Source organism: Anoplophora glabripennis, unplaced genomic scaffold (assembly GCF_000390285.2).
Source record: "Anoplophora glabripennis isolate ALB-LARVAE unplaced genomic scaffold, Agla_2.0 scaffold61, whole genome shotgun sequence".
NCBI classification, from domain to species: Eukaryota; Metazoa; Arthropoda; class Insecta; order Coleoptera; family Cerambycidae; genus Anoplophora; species Anoplophora glabripennis.
Window position 1 is genome coordinate 1622552 of NW_019416237.1, and position 18471 is coordinate 1641022.

The window sequence follows — 18471 nt, forward strand, 5'->3', positions numbered from 1 at the left end:
TTGTTAAAAAATTCGACACCCACTTGTTCCATAATCCTAATAAACTTTGTAAGCAAGAAGATACAACTCTTTCATGGGAGTAGGCTTTAGAAAACATCATGAAATCTCCAATTCTTGACTACGGTGCCGAATTGACATTCTGGACTCTCAGCAACACTCTCACAAACTGCTTCGATGTTTTACGTTGAATGATTTATTGAAGGATGGCCAGAGTGTTTAATATCAATCACAGATCCAGTTTCCCTAAATTTTTCAATATTCCAACAATATTTTGTACGAAAATTGCGAACTGTAAACTAATGTAAAAAGTTAAAGGGTCAAAAGAATTTCCGACATTTTTCCGTGACTTTTGACAGAAAAATGGTCGTATTTTGAAGCTCTAAGATTCTAGTTTTTAGATCTTTCGGTCGAAATTTTTTAGGAGCTACGATTATCATGCAAAACAGAAAAAAAGGGTAATTTATGATTTTTTAGAAAATTGACGGCTAAATTAGAAATATTCACTAAATGACTAATGTTAAGCATGATTTTTACAGTTCGATATACCCAGAAGAACCCTGTGAAGTTTCATCTCGATCTAGCCAACCGTTTCTTTTTTTCAAATAGTCAAACTGTTGAAAAAAATTAAAGGGTCACGTTTTTTTGAGCTTAAACACTTCATAATCATGATTAAAATGGATTTTTTTTTGAGGTTTTCTCACATTTTTACCTCAAATAACGTTTAAATTGATGAAAAAAAAAATTAAGTTTTTTTTCAAAGAAGAAAAAGGGTAGTTTTGAAAAAAAGTGATTACACACTGCGCAAAAATTAATTAGAAATCTGTCTCAAAAAACGGTATGAATCGGGGTCGAAATCTGGTTTGGGTCATCAGCTTTAATTTTAATTTAATTAAAAGTTGATGAACAGAAGCATAGGACGGAAAAGCCGAATCGTGCTAGAAACAATTGGATTTTGTTTTCTTCAATGTCCGTTTTTTTTTCCATTTTTATCATGATTATGAAGTGTTTAAGCTCAAAAAACGTAACTCGTTAATTTTTTTCAAAAGTTTGGCTGTTTTAAACAAAAAAACGATTCGCTAGATCGAGATGAATCTTCACAGAGTTCCTCTAGGTATATCGAACTTTAAAAGTCATGCTTAACATTAGTCATTACGTGAATATTTCTAATTTAGCCGGCAATTTTTCAAAAAAACATAAATTACCCATTTTTTCTGTTTTTAAAATTGGTATCGTGTAATGAAAAAAAAATTTTTCCGAAAAGTTGCGTCAGCATGTTGTAGGAAATTTATTCCAGTTTTCGAAAGTGCCCTTCAATTCTATCTACGATTATTTGTAGCCGAGATATCGATGAAGGCAGAAGGATCCTTTTCCATTAAAAGTCCGATATTTCGATGAAAAATGGTCGTATCGAAATTTAAAAAAAAAGGAAATTGAAACTGAATAAACAAGCTATCTGGTTTATGCAATGGGTTAGCTGAACAAATATTTTCCAAGTCCGCAAATTTTTTTGTCGCGCTATTTCTTAAAATTGCATGATATCCGTAGCTCCTAAAATATTTCGACCGAAAGATCCAAAAACTAGAATCTTAGAGCTTCAAAATGCTTTGTTTTAATTCCAGATACAACCATTTTTCACCTAATACAGTCAAAAATCGGGGAAAAATTTCGGAAATTCTTTTGATCCTTTAATTTTTTGCATTAGTGCCACATTTTCATTATTTTAAAATATTGCTCAACGATGAAAACGCGTTGTTAATCCTGAACTGCCAGCCTTCACGTTGTCTTTTTTTTAATGTGGAGCATGTTATACTTGAAATTATTACAGTTAATGATTTACGATTGTCATCGAGAAGAAGGAGCATTTGTCTTGGTTTATTAAAACTGGATCAGACGTGCTCAAAAAAACTCTACCTATCTTTGCTAAATTCTTTATCTCATTATTTTTACATGGTGCCTAGAAGCAATTTTATATGTCTTTTTGGGTTGCAAATCAATACACGCTAGCTGGAGTTGCAAATATTACGGTAGGCATCTCTTAAATATACCGATAAAATGTGGTAAAACTTCCTTTAAAAAAAGAGTTCGCTATTAATCAAACTTCACCTCTAAAACAAATCTCCTAAAAACTAGGTCACCACCTCAACAAAATAAATGCGGCTCTCTTTGGTTTTACATGGCTTTTAGGTGTGAATGTTATATATCACTGACACATTGTAGCATTTATAAATTCCGGAGTATTTGTTCAGGGCATAATGCGACTATTTCAGGAAATTAGAATGTAAGCAAAATCACATGGAGCTCAAACAATCGATTTCGTAGAAACGTGTAATTTTATGCTATTCTTTAACTTTAATTCAATTTTGTTCTGTTGGTGTTTCACGTTAATTAAATATAGTCTGAACAGAGAAGAGTTAATTTTAGATTTAACCGTATTTATTTAGACTCTTGGAATTGTAACTTCTATAGAGTTTTTGTATGAATTTGGGAACGTTTCTCAACAATACGTTGTCGTAGTTTAAAGCTAACCTCTTAGGAAATTGTTCATGGCGGCCATTCTCTATTTGTAAATTGAAGAAGACCGTTTTCAAGATACATAAATAATTTTAATTTTATTACGAAATACTTAAAAAAACTAGCAGACCGATTTAAAATTTATACAGTATGTTTACAATCTTTGAGAGGATGTTTGGAGAGTAAAACTAGATTTACAGAAGTGGTGTTTACAAATAGTATGTATTTTTTTATAGCTACTGTTTTACCACGTTGATACGATGGAAACTTTTTAGAACTGCTGACTCCAACGATAGCTCGCTGTATGTATACGTTCGTGAACATGCAGTTTTCGTCAGCGGTTCCATGTCTTACTACCATGTCCATTAATTCAGTGTTATTATATTGATGGACTTTCCGTTCACAAAAAGATTAAAAGTAAGGTTCTAGAAAAATATATATTTTTCTGATGATTATTTAAAACTAAACTAGCAATTCTTGTCTTTTCTACAAAATCGAGACAGAATTCAGAGCTACACGGAAACAACTATTCGCCTGTTTTTGTGTAGTACGCAAGTCGGAGATGATTCCAGAAGTTCCCAATAAGTTTTAAGAATTTTGATTATTATGAATTTTAAACAGCTTCAACGATTGTTTTAACCAAATATAGTAATGCTTGCACGTATAACGGGTATTAAAGAATGATGTAAATTTGCCGTAAAGGTCCGTCGTCACGTAGTGAGACAACTTGACAGAAAAGGCCATGAGGGAGTAAACCGAACTCAAACGAAAATTAATTATTTTTGTAGTTCGGAGAGATCTGAAATACAACTTTAGAACAAGATGATGTGCGGTAGGCCAGTGGCGTAGGGTAGGCGGTTTTAGTAATACTTAATATTAAACGGTATATTTTTGAAAAGGGGATTCCTTTTTTTTAGTAATAGTTAAGTTATACAAAAATTATACTAATACCAGTAGTTATAAAGTCTACATTAATTTGTAAGTGAAAAATTACTTCGCAAAGTTTTTGAAACATTTTAAAAAGTTTTTTAGGTTTTTTTAAATTTATTTACCGTATTTATGTAAATAAGGAAATCTTGTTCAAGGGACTTTTTCATTTTGAGAATAATACGTTCTCTAATTGATTTTTATATATTCGGAAGATATATTTAGGACCATTTTTGAGAAAAATACTTTCTTAATTGACTTTTATACATTCGGAAAATTTGTTTAGGACCACTTTTACGATTCTCTTGTTATAGCTTTAGGAGATTGTCTCCTTGATCTTTTTGAATCAAAATGACTTACTGAACCAACGTTATAAAACTACTTATTTTTAAGATACAAGGTGCTGAAAGATGTTTGACGTAAACTAAACTGAATAAGTGAGTTCAAATCTTAATGATGTAAAAAAAATTCAAAATAGCCTAATAACTCTAAAATAATTATAAAACTGCTTCTTATTGAAAAAAAGGGTTTTTGTTCAAATTATATTTAAAATACAATATATCCACTTCAAATAACTGTTGTAATATATTTTTTAAATCTTTTTAAGAATTCGAAGGGTTTAGTTGCCAATAAAATTTCTTCAATTAAAATGTCTACGTTAATGATTTCTGATGATGATGATCTTATTTCTGATGTCTAAGTAGTACTTAAAACTATATTTCAACCAAATAATTCATATACATTTTTTTGTGAAGCAAACATATTTAATATTATGTTACACACGACTGTGTAATAGTGGTTTCAAGCCTTTACGTCCCGTGTTGATACTTATGGTACCATAATTTTGGTTATACCGTAGCTTATGTATTTGGTTGTCTCCAGTTGCAAACTTCCATTGAACTTCTCTAGTTTTAGCAAGCAATCTTTTACATGACCTTGTTGTTCTCGTACTAGTCTTTATCGGGGGGGATCCGCGTTATAATAAACCGTAATATCATTATTTTTGAGATGACTCATAAGATAAGCTTATTTTAAAATAAAACGATTAAAGATATTCTTTTGAAATAAGATGATATAAACGTAAATCATTTCTTTTAGAAATAAAACTAGCAATCAAGTGCACTTATCCAACTTCTGGAATTTTCAGTGTCGTGAAAATTCTGGGGCTTTTAGTGACAGTGTCTCTAAGTATATCTGCTTGACGCTTTATTTGGTTGACAAATTTGTATAGCAAGTGAATTTTAAATTAATTAGATCATTACGTTTCATTAAACTACGTGAAAGATCATCAAAGCTATAAATTTGAAAAAATGTGGTCTTTTGCATCTAGAAAATCAGTGGTTAAGAGTGTTGATTGAGGTTGTTTTGCTCTAAAATCTTGCAAATAATAATTTTTTGAAATTATAACATGAACTCCGATATCACCCCGTAAATATTATAGTCCTCACATATTAAGTTGTTTAAGATTAAGATAATGGCAAGTTTCAGGGCTAACTTCGATCTGAAATAACATCGCCCCCTCCTTAATTGCCGCCCATTCCAGGGGCCATATATATTTCGTTAATAATGACACCCGAATCTCACGTGACAAGCTCATATAAAAATTCATTGCAATCACGAGCTATAATTCAATTTAAACACTTTCTTAATGTCTTTAATTATTAAGTGGGGTTATCTTAATAGTCACAAAATGGTGGGCACGGCCGGTATACTTAAATTATAGGCCGATATTACGAAGCGGTTCTTATCGGAATAACGAATTTCATGAAATAACCTATTTGTCAACCTTTTCTCTGGGGTGTGGGTATAATAACTTATTCGCATGTGAAGGCCACTCCAAGAGGAAACTATAAATTCACTGGAGATAAAAATAACGTAAGTGTTTGTGTACTAATTCTAACTTTAGCTCATATATCATTCATTAGGAATAACCCACAATGAATATTCTCATTATTCATACTGTGGTGGTGTAATATTAAAGTAATATTTAGGTGTAAGTCAACTTGACCATTTCTGTTTCAGGGTGGAGCATAAATTTTATGTCTTTTAAATTGTTCTTCCAATATTCGTTTTCATTAAATATTTTGAAGCAAAAAGATCATAAGAATGAATAAAACAAATCATTGCTTCTAGCCAAGTTGCTATTTTTGTGCATCTTTGCTTTCTAAACTGCTGGTAATATGGTAACGACTCAGCAACCAGAAATTTTTCTAAAAAAAGGTGCACACCACATCGAAATTGGATCATTATTACCAAAATAATTGGACAGTCGTAGGTATAGAAATATTTATAGATGTCGACTGTCATCCATTATCTAATGCTTCTAGAAATGGTATTTTTTTGGAAGCAATACAAAAAATTATATTTACAAGCTGCGTTCCAAAGTAAAGAGGATTGTTGAAAAATACGTATTTCTAGTGAAGCCATCTATTGGCAATTAAATGCTTTGGGAAGGTAGATCCTTGACTGATGTACTGTCAAAATTTGAAGATATTTAGACGAATAGAAGAGCTAGTAGTACAACTTAAAGGAGGATGAAAGGGAAATGGACATATTTTCGACATTTATACAGATTTGGCTATTTTTAGAAATCATTTTACCAAGCTGTCTTCGTATGGAAATATTATAGAAGGTATTTCTCGTAAATTATAATCTGTTCTTTATTTTAACGCTTATCTACGTTTTATTTTTACTTTATCGATTAATCTATTAGGTGTATGTAGAGCATATTTCTAATTCCGTCGATAATGCTCATAATTTATCACTAAATAAACGTTCATACTACTGTAAAGGTTGAAATGATGGCATATTATTACTGATTCACGTAATGTTAATCAGCCCCTATAGAGTAGTGTATGCAATAATTCATGATGTATATTACTGAAAAATATACCCATTAAGCCAGTGATTTGGAAAGTGAAATTACTACGAGAGTATTACTTTGTGCCTCAATATTTTCAAATCAGAACAAATGCAGATAATAAAGATTCATTTAGGAGGACATGTATTATTTCATATTTAATTTGTGCATATAACAATATGTCTGCCTAATAATTAACAAGAGAAAATCAAATTTTAGTTCCATTCAAAAATGAATCAGTTTTATTAGCCTAATTGAGCAAAATCTATTTCCGCTAAACGAATATATTAAAGTAAAAATAATCTGAAACCGATGAATGATTAAACTACCCGAAAATTTTGCACGTTAAATTCATACGAGTATCTAAAGCTACATCAAGAATGTATTTGTATAGTTAAAATTAACATTAAAATTTTATTAGAAAAGGTAGGTATCTGATTTTTAAAGTAATGAACAGTTAATTCATTTTTTTAAGAGAACCAACGAAAAAATTAAAATAATAACGAACAGAGGATTGATTATTGAACAATGAAAGCGTTATAAATGAAAGTAGGTATTTCTTTCTCAATTTAATGATCAATTATTCAAATTAAAAAATATCAAAATCAAATATCAAATTGAAACAATTTTCTTCTTGTAACTCCTTATGGTCCGAAACAACATTGAAAATCAGCGTAAAACAGACAAAATTAGAAAACTGTCAAGAAAATTCTGTGATTTAAACTGTAAAATACAGTTGAAAATAGAATAAAAGAAAAATATTACTGAAAGACTCCACTGCAAGTTGATAGGTTCTTCCAGTATATATGGAATGGAATATTAAGTAGCGAAGCAGCTATATGATGATATACAAGAAAAATAAGTTGAAATTATACACTCATTATACTGCAACTTTTTCATTAAAACTTATCTATATCTGAAGGTGATAATATACGTCATGAAATACAAAGAAATATGTTATGATCTGTTTGCAATAGTATTTTTCCCTAATACATTTTTATATCCATGAAATAATTCTTTATAATTACACTTCATTCTATTCAGTCAGGGAATGTCAAAATACCGGTTTTATAAAAGTCGAAGTAATTTTACTAAATCCAAGCTAACTATACCACTACTTCACTCTGGTATTAGTACACTGAATTTAACAGCGTGGTATTGGCAGATCCAAATTGCAGCAAGATCATCATAAATTTATCGGTTTTAATTATAAGAAACACCTTCATATGAATTCCAAATGCCACCATTTGGTTTGTTCACTTCTGCTTTATACGTGAAAATTTTAAGCTTTGAGGTAGAAGAGTACATACCCCATACGACAATGATATCTTACTTTAAAATCCCAATATTCATTTGTCACATCGATTTACAGATTTTTTAATTAATGACTGAAAATAACGGGAAAGGTTACAAAGAATGTAATAATTAGTGAGAGAGTTCCGTTATTCATAAGTTGTGTCTCATTTTTTGTTATTAATATATCAATAGCTATCTTACTTTAGGAGATAATCGACCGTTTCCGTACTCTGTATATGGGTTTATACTTTTTAAAGCTTGTTTTTAGAAAGTTAGCAAATAACTATACAAACAAGATTAATTGGATATTAAAAAAAAGAAAATATTAATTCAGCCCAGCCGGGGCGCACGCACCATCTATCTCCAGCTCATATATGATCGGGAAAAGCAAATATCCATTCCCTATTGGATTAAATCGAGTGCCGATACTTTCGAATATTTATTTTCCGTAATTCCTTACCGCAACTCGTCTATTTCTGGCCGGCAACCGAACGGCCGGCCTGCGTCTGGCATATGAAAATTGATAATCCCCATTTCTCTTTCCACATTAAGTTAACAGTGCCGCTACTATCACTGTAACTCGCCGGTGTATGTCCGCTTCCCTGTCTGATACCTGATGAATTACACCCCATTCCGTGGGCATCGTTACCGAATGGCGGCCTGTTCATTGCTAGATTTAATTTAAAAATTCCCTTGTTTGCCGCTGTATACAACGTTCGCTGGAATTTTGATCTTAAAATTGAATGCTTTCATGAATTTCAAAGCATAAAAGAGTACTGTAATATTACATCCCCGAGATACACTGTAAAGATTGAACATGAAAAGTTACATCCAGAAATAACTGTGCTATTATAAATAGTTGTCGGTTTAATCTCAGTTGGATATTTTAGCAAGTTACGTCAAGACAACATTAGTTTCCTTGTTAAAAATATATTTTATTATCAGTTCTGTAATTTTTAATCTGTTTTAAAGGAATTAAACTTATTCAAGCAAATATTGCCAAGTTTGGAATGTAGCCCATAGGGTAGTTGTTTCCCGTAATATGAGCATTTAGGAACCCTGTCTAGATTTCCGATATCGAAAAACATTGTTTGACTACATTTGATAAGATTTTTTAGAAAACAACTTTTGAATTTGTTTGAACTAACTTAATATCTTCAAAATAGAATAATAAATCAGTTGATTTATTTTATATTCTGGATATGGATTAACTGTAAACGTAGCTGGACCTGAGACTTCCTGTTCTTGTTTATTTCAACCTGAAACCTTTCCTTGAATTCTCTTTAGTGCTTCAATGTTATTTGACAGGTTCAATTTACCCTTCTGCCCCGGAGAATGACTTTAATGGTCATAAGATCACTTCCTGCATTAGCCAATAATGACCACAATAATTGTCCACATCTCATACTGTATATTCAGCAAAGAAGCAATTTTAGCAAGTATTCTCAGGATTGTATTAGTTTTAGTAGAGTATACTATGCATTTTCTATCTACGTTTCGGAAGAAAGATATGTAGTGAGAAAAAGTTACGTGTTGGACATAAAAACATTTTACATTCCACAGAATTTCATTACATTAAAACTGTACATAACGTAAATTAGGATAAGCTTTTTCGCCATTCTCTAGCTATGTCAAATATTAATCCAACCTACAGGTGTTCAAAATTGGTACTTGTCCATTTATAAAAAAGGCACAGTAGTAGTTATGTAGAAAACTTCCGCCTTTTTTGGTTTGTGGGTTCGGAACTAAGTTTTCAATAAAGTAATGAATTAGTTTGCCATATTATGAGATATCCATGTTTCTGTGAACTTTCAACATTAAAAGCTGTAGGTTACTCTCGCTCCCACACTCGGCCGCGAAAAGAGGCGACTTGCCATATTAAAGGCTTTCCTCGCGAGCAGCGCAGCGGCGAGCCGAGGGGCCCGAAGTATATCCGATATTTAAACGGAGATGGAGACAAACGTGAGTGAAGACGTCGAAATAAATTTTGTCTACCTTTCCAGTTGTATTTAAATGAAATATTTCGTCCAAACAACTGTGGTTCTCATTCATGACAGCTATGTCATCTTGAATAATTATTATTTTACTAACTGTTAAGTGGGTACGAACGTGGTGTAATCCAATAAAGAGTAGAAACATGTGAGAGCTAATAATAAAATATACGTATTTATGAAAGAAACTTGTTCTTCTGTATTTCTATTACTTCTCTATTTACGACCCCTTGTTCGTAACTTCACTATCACCAATTGTAGCTACTAAGTGACCTTTATGCTGATTAATCTTCTTTATTAGCTTGAAAATGTTCTTTCATAAATTTTGTGATTGTGATTTAGTGGGAAAAAAGGTCGTTTTTTCAATCAGTGTCATTGATTCTTAAACTTTTTTACATAGGTAGAGCTTTATTTATTTTCTTTTTTGACCTCTAATAAACAAGAAAACTGACTTCTGGCTTCATGTCACCCATTCTTCTATAAAAGTTTTCCAGATTCTTAATGGCATTAGTGTTACAATTTTTGTTGATGCGTAGCTGGCTTACAAAATAACATAAAACAGTAAGGACACAATTTTCATATATTCTTTGATGGTATTGAGTAAGTGGGTATGAATGAGACAAAATAAAGTGCTAGACTGATGAATGCTCACTGATAACCAATGCCTAAACGTTCGTATGTCCAAATTGGCAAATAACTAATGAGAACTAATTAGTTCGAAATTGGTGGTTCTGCTAACGAATGTTTACTTGATAATGCGAGTATGATCCAATACTGATCAGAGCATTACCCGGAGAGTAGTTATTTCCCGTAATACCCCTCTAGGTAAAAAAATGTTTTACCGAGTGGTGATGTAGTACCTGTTGAATGGTAGGTTGCTACTCTGGCCAGATTTCATTCCATCTTTCCTTCCTAAAGATTGTGCTTCTGTGCTATGTAAGCCAGTAAATTTTCTTTTTAACTTAATTCTTAGTACATCGACTTTTCCCAACAACTGGAAACTATCCCGAATATGTCCAATTTTTAAAACTGGTGACAGATGTGACATCTCTAATTATCGTCCAATTACGATAATTTCTAATTTGGTCAAAGCTTTTGAAACTATAATCCACTCCTCTATATACAATCATGTAAGTAATATCATTAGCCCATGTCAACATGGGTTTATGAAGGGCAGATCTACCAATACTAACCTACTCTCAATAACACAATATATATCAGAAACCCTTGATAATCAAGGTCAAGTAGATGTCATTTATACTGATATGACGAAAGCCTTTGATCGTCTACACCATAAGATTCTTATAGACAAACTTGATCACGTAGGTGTTTCTGGTAAGTTGTGTCAACTATTTAAGTCTTACCTTCACGGCAGACTTCAATTTGTACAATGTCAAGGATTTAGCTCATCTCAATTTATAGCACTATCTGGGGTTCCTCAGGGGTCCATCTTGGGTCCTTTGTTATTTAACATTTATATAAACGATATATCTTCCTGTCTCGATGTTAAGTACCTACTATATGCTGATGACATGAAAATCTACCGGTCAGTATCTAACGTTGATCATGGTGAACTGTTGCAGAATAATTTAGAACGAATTAATGACTGGTGCAAGTTGAATCATCTCAATTTAAACATTAAAAAATGCAACGTTCTGTCATTTTCTCGCAAGCAGAGCACATTGGTCTTTCCTTATAACTTGGATGGCATCCTTCTTTCAAGACCCCTAACATTCAGTGATCTAGGAGTTACCTTTGATCCTAGACTCTCATTTACCGCTCATATAAGTGCAATCGTTACGAAAGCCAGCAAGAATATGGGTTTTATTATACGCAATTCGAGAGAATTCCAATCGGTGGATGCATTACTTTGCCTGTACTATGCTTTTGTTCGCTCCAAACTGGAATACTGTTCTTCTGTTTGGTATCCTAAATATGGCAATCAGAAGTATATGATTGAATATGTACAGAGAAAGTTCTTGAAACACGTATATTTTAAGCTACATGGATTTTATCCACCTATAGGTTATCCCCATGATATGTTATTGGCAGAGTACAAAGTTAACAGCCTAGATTCCCGTAGACTCTGTATTGCTATAATTATATTGTTTAAGATCGTTAATAATTTGATGGACTGTCCTGAAATCCTGAACAGACTAGAATTCAATGTACCTCGCTTGAACTCTCGGCATCGTGACACCTTTAGATTGCCTTTTCCGAAAACGCATATGTTATCATCATCTCCATTGTATCGGATGTGCATGAGTTATACGTCGCTCCAAGGTTCAATAGACTTGTTTTTTTCATCTGTTTCCAAAATCAAGACTATAATATTGGGATCTTAGTATTCCTTTTTCTTGTTTTAATTTGTGCTATTTATGTGTTTTAAATCTTTTACTTAACTTAACTTGTTTAGTTTGTCCATTTGCTTGTTTTTTACGATTGTTTTATCTTAACTTTATATATGTAAATAATATGTGTGTAATTAGCCTGCCCGGTAATTGGTATTTAGCTGTTGGGCAGATGTATCTTAAAATAAAAATAAATAAATAAATAAATATTAAAGGCATTGAACAGTAGTGGCCATTCATATATTTTGTTGTATCTCATTCATACTCACAATGTTTTGCTAAATACTGTGAATATAAATCAATATTGGTCAGGGCATTACCCCGCAGGGTAATGTTTCCCTAAAAATTATTGAGTAGTGGTCACCATTTTACTTTTAATGGAGTTTGCTGAATCAAATACCGATAGGAATTCTCCCATTCTTTTAGATGTCAAGCTCGCGCTGAACAACAATTTTCTTGCAGCCATACACATCAGTTAATTTGTTTCTGTTCAAAAAAGGAAGAATATAAAACGCGGCGCAACAATGTTAACATTACGAGCATCATTCTTTCAGCACAATACATCTCTGCCATTTAAATACCATCATAATTTTCAATGGAGTCTAGCTCCTTCAATAAATGAAAATTGTACAGAATTTTTCAGCAATAACGAGGTTTATTTTTCGCGAGAAATTGTTCCGTAGACGCGGAGGAATTGAATGTTGTTATAAAAGGCGCGTCGTGGCCGGAGCGAGTTCTGTTTAGCCCAAACAACATATTTCTAACATTGTTCGGGATGTGGCGCTCACAAAGGCTTTGCTGACCGTAATATATCAGCCGTGGCGCGGAACATATGTTCGCATCAACGTTGTTGAAGTCGGACCTAACATTATTATTATTCTAAACATGTCCCACCGCATTATACTTTCCTTACTGGACCGTAACGTCCGTAATGTCGTAATTTAAAAACAAACTTTGGACGGGGCGGATTAGTCGCTTCCAAATATGGTTCTGACAAAAATATTTAGTTACTTAGAGAACAGTTAACATGCAATTTTACATGTTAGTTCTAATGACTATGTTATTAGTGTTGTTTTAGCTTTAGAAATTTGGATTTCCTTATATTTCATCGTCCATTTTTGAATCCAGGAGTTATTCCTTTGAAAAGATTAATTAAAAGTAATTAGTTTTGGCCGAAAAAGAAGTCTGCTATATAACAACTTAGGCCAGTGTTTAGATTCATAAACACAATAAACCATAAATTGGACAATTTGATGTTACGCTAGGCTAGGCAGATTTAAAATAGTATATTAAGCATTATGAACGGTAAGGGTAATTTACCGTTCGAAGACAATGTTTGGAGGCTGAGCGAAGCGAAGCCTCCACTTTGTCTGAGAACGGTATAACTCTTAACGTTCGTGGTGCTTATACTATTTTTTGCACGATCGCAATAAATGAAAACGAAATTATGTATATGTATTTAATTTTTTATGTAACGTCAAAAATGACGTTTCTGAATAAATTTGCGAAGCAGGTTTTTTGAAATCTACTGATGTTTATTGTTGTCACGGCTTTCTTAATTGATGAAATTGACAGTTCTAGAACCGGTAGCTATGGTGTTATTTATTAATAATTGATGTTCTCAAATTTTACGACGCGTTGTTGCATTTACGAGAATTTAAGAAAGCAAAGTGTTGGTAAAATGAGCGATTCGTCTTTAGATGCAGAGTTAGAAGAAGCGTAGAGTGTTGGATGTTCCACATTAATTCCTGAGAAATCAAGGGAGCGCTATGAAAATACATATAAGATTTTCAAGAAATGGTGTGAGACAAAAAACCAACATATTACCGAGAAAGTTATGGTGGCTTACTTTGTCCAAAGGAACGAAAAATTAAAAGCTCCAGGAAGCTTATGGGCGGAGTATTCAATGTTAAAAAGGATAATTTTTGTTCATGACTCGCTTGACATTTCCAAATTTTCGACATTAATTGGCTACCTCAAACAGAAAAATGTTGGTTACAGACCAAAAAAAGCCAGTGTGTTTACTAAGAAAGACATGTCGCAATTCCTAATTGAGGCACCAGATGACAGATATTTAATTCATAAGGTAAATCTGGATGATTTTACATGAATAGGTGCTAAGAATCGTTTTGCATTTTAGGTAGCATTGATATTAGGAATATCGGGAGCATGTAGAAGGGAAGAGTTATACAATATGACCATTCAGGATATTGACGAACAAGGAACATATATAGTTGTAAAAATTCCGCAAACAAAAACAAATATTCTACGAATATTTACTGTTACAAACAGACAGGATGAAAATATCCATTATTTAGAAATTTACCGCAAGTATATCAACTTGCGGCCAACAAACACAAAATCTTCGCATGTATTTTTGAATTATCGCAATGGAAGGTGCTACAACCAGGGTGGGAAACCATGGGGGATGGAAATCCTCAACCGTTGCCGAAAGCTACGTCGAAGATTCCCTTCAAAATAAACTACAGTATGCAGATAAAATTCTTCACGATAATAACAACACATCATCCTGCAATACTTCTGAATCCTGTGCTGAACCATTATCTGCTACTATAGCTTCGACTTCAATGGCCTCGATAGCTAATTTTACTTTAAATAAAAATATAACTGAAACCGAAATTGAAAAAACATGTACGGCTCCAATTTCTGTAAGCAATTGTACAAACTGTACATTTAATTTGAACATTAATAAATAGATTTAAAATACATCTTTCTTTTATATCAGTTACTCACATTTAAAACTGAATTCTAGAAAACTCATTCCAAATCAATGCGATGCTGAAAATGTCTATTTTGACAGTTATTCACTTACCGTTCTAGAACGGTAAGTGAATTACTTACCGTTTTGTTAGCCTTACCAATCAGTAAGCGCATCCTACTGTCGTAGAAACAAACATGGCAAGTGAACTAAAAAAGCTTGATCGTACAAAAATATTTATTTAGATATTCTGATGATTACAGTTACAATTTGCCAGCGATTGATAGTTTTACAAAATGGTTAGAATGTCCTCTGACCATAACTTCTGATCAGTATACGAAGCTTGGGTAAAAATTCTATTTAATCAATTCATTACGTAGTTGGGATCGCACAGAATACATATTTCTTTTGAGGTTATGCATGTATTTTATTGTCTTTAGTTTAAGTTAAAATATCGGATATAAAAATACATTTTTGAGAATTCAAATTTTCTTCATTTTCAAATATAACTTGGTAATCTATAATCTTAATTTCCTCTTTTACATATTCCTGACTAATAAAATTGTTGGTGTTCCTTTTGGAAAAAATTCCATTTAAAATAACGGAGTGACGTCACTTACGGCGAAAACGGAAAAAGAAAATTGCATTTGGGATTAACTGATTTACTTATTTTATCGAGAGTATTGTGATCTATCTGTATCAACCAAGTTTCTCATGTACAATTGTATTGTTATTAATTTCTATAGTTAGTCTGATATTATAATTAATTAAAGTTGTGGCCATCTTAGTTTACGTATTACGTACGTAAGGATATATTTTGTACCATATTATATGTACCATATTTGAAAAACAAATTAAAACTTGTCAAACCAGAAGTAAATTATTATACCTATATAATTTAATCCTACTACAATAAATTAATTAATAATGTTTTCTAAATGGAATTGTATATGTCTAAAGTACGTTCGTTTTTTCGAGTTGTTGTGCCATAACTTATGTACCTAGACGCAGGCAGTCAGGCTTACATTGCACATTTTTAGCTTTAGCTAAGAATCTTCGATCTGCTCTTGTTGATCTCAGTCTAGGCTCTGTGGTGGTGGGTCCGTTATCAGGACTCCTAGGCCCACCCTGATGATCATTTTGGTTCCTGTCTTAGAACTAAAAAGAAGAACTAAAATACCAGCAAATAAGCAATAATTGAATTTGTATTATTAACCTGTTTAATTTTATTTGTTTTTTGTAGGTACGTAAACTTTTTGCATATATCCATTGACTGTGCTTGCATTGCTCTAGGTCAAGTATTACAGTCGACTAAATTCCAGTGGCGTCTGATAAATATAATTTTGGAGTGTCTTTTTGATTTCTTTTTTATACTACGATATTTGTTTGGGTGCATTGTATGTACAATTTTTTCTTTTTGGGAAAGTTGTGAACCACCATATTCATCACAAAAACACTTAATATCGTGCGTGAAACATTACAAATTGTTTGAAACTTGAAAGTAAAGAAATGATCCAACATGGCAGCACAAATCATATTAAAAAATTACTTTTTACTATGTTCCGAAATTCATATCAATGCGAGTGTTCCAAAACTGAATTGTGTGGTGAAGAACAGACAACTGCTGCTAAGTCAGCTCAAGTTAGAAAAAAAATCATTTAAAAACTGAACTTTTTATTTGCTATTTCCTTTTTCATTTATGCTAATTAAAGCTATTAAGTAATTATAATGGCTATAAGACATATCTTTGTGAGAACATACGGAAATAGAGATTGATTTCTGTTCCGCGAATCTTATAATTTATTATTAACGGGCTTGGATGTGATGACGCATATGCATATCTAACGATCATACCTGTATATTGGTTTGCTATGGCCATCCCTGTACCAGAGCACCATATACACCCTGTCTTCTCGAATATCTGGCTCTATATCACAGGGCAGCGTCGCACTTCTAGATAGCACCGCGTCTACTGAAGAAATCACTGAAAGAGAAAAACTGATGTTAATAATAATGAAGTAATTTTAGGAGGTAGAAATAAAGTAATATCTGGAATGAGGAAACAAATTTTCAGTTCCGAATAACAGTTATATCTGAGGACAATATGAAAGAGTACTTTCAGAGAAATATCATCCACTGAATTATTCCTTAGAAGATGAAAATATTTTAAAGCGACTGCCTCGAAAACAAAAAGTGATAAAACTGCAACTAGCTATTTTAATATGATTAAAAAATGGCATTAAGTTTATTAGAGTGCAGTGACACAGAAAGGATGATTGACATGTCATTCAGAGATGTATATCTGAAATGTACTAATAACTCGGGTGACGTTATTCCCGAAGTAATATTGAATATTACGTATGAAACTATAGAAGATATACAATATTAGAACATAATATCATACCGCACCATTATAAATACAGAATATGGAGAACACTTTGACTGAGAGATTCAAACGCTCGATTAAATAAAACAATCTTGTTTGTAAGGTTAGATGTTTTTTGCATACCTAGAATTCTGGTATCGAAGAACGATGTTCGACTTCATTTGACAAGATTTGTTTGAATTTGATTAATACCTTAAAAAAGAGAACAAAAACGTTAAAGCTAATAATAGAATATACAGAGTTCCCCACTAAGGTTGGCGATGTACACTCGACGCAACATAAAGGTTTCCAACCTAAAAGGCATACTACTTTTAAAGGGACGAGCCGGTGGACTATTAATAGGAATTTTAGGAGGCATCAATAATTAGGGGCGTGTCATATTTTTTTTGTGTAGGCACGTGTGTAACGACACATAACAAAAAATTGCAGGCCTGAAGATATGCATTATAAAAAGAGAAGAGTATACAGGTTTTGAAATTATTTTGTCTTGTCACATTATTTTTCTTGTCCCTGAGAAAATTAATATTTTGAAATAAGAATTTGTGTCATATTCTGCAGAAAGTAGGTAGGTAGGTCATGAAGGCAACAAAATAAAAAAATATTATAAAGAACGCCCCATATAGACAAGCGGTTAAGCCATCATATTTCAAACAAAATACGATTTAGATTGGAAACCTTTATCTTGTGCGTGTGTACGATATTAGGGACAGTATAGGCCCTAAAACTTCGGGAAAAAAAAATTTGATTAATAAATCAACCAAGAGAAATCGGTGGAAATAGTTTTCAAATCCGCAGCTCGACCGCTAGGGGGAGCAATCTACATACCAAAACATAGAGTTGAATTTTCCTGAAAAGTCGTTTCATGCTTTATCTCGTGGAGAATGCGTAATGTCATTTACCTCAATATAGAAACCTACAGATGGCGTTATTTCAAAAGAATGCTAAACAACACTTTCGTTAGAAATTTCAAACATACTATATTCATCAATTTTTTGTGCTGAATTCATTTATGTAAAGAAAACTATAGCATTGCATTTAAAATTTTTGAGAAAAATCCATAAAACGGCATTCTTTTGAAATAACGCCATCTATAGGTTTCCATATTAAGGTAAATGACATTTTGCATTCACCACGAGATAAACTATGAAATGCCATTTCGAAAGAGGTATAACAGTATGGGTTTTTGATGAACCAATCCTTAAAAAATGTATTTTCTGATTAGACATTAGGGGCTTCTCCCACCTTTTCTATCGAGAGATAGAAGAAAATGTCAATAACAAAAGTTATGCGCAATGAATCCAGCTATCCATATTTGTATTATTTAATATACTTGAAAACTATTTCCAGCGATTTCTCTCGGTCGATTTATTACTCAAAACCTAGCTCTAGAGTTTCTCTAATATCGTACCCCGCCGACCTTAGTAGGACAC

The 18471-nt window shown here is 32.4% G+C and overlaps 1 protein-coding gene across 1 annotated transcript in view; it reads right to left on the reverse strand.

Annotated features, from left to right (window-relative positions):
• LOC108917711 (nephrin-like) overlaps window positions 1–16653 on the reverse strand; it is a gene marked incomplete at its 5' end in the record, with an annotated part of 223120 nt that extends 206467 nt beyond the window's left edge. The window contains one exon of the mRNA XM_018724448.1: window positions 16510–16653. Within this exon, the coding sequence (XP_018579964.1) occupies window positions 16510–16653 (144 nt within the window). The remainder of the gene's footprint in view (window positions 1–16509) is intronic.
• Between the last annotated feature and the right edge of the window lie 1818 nt (window positions 16654–18471).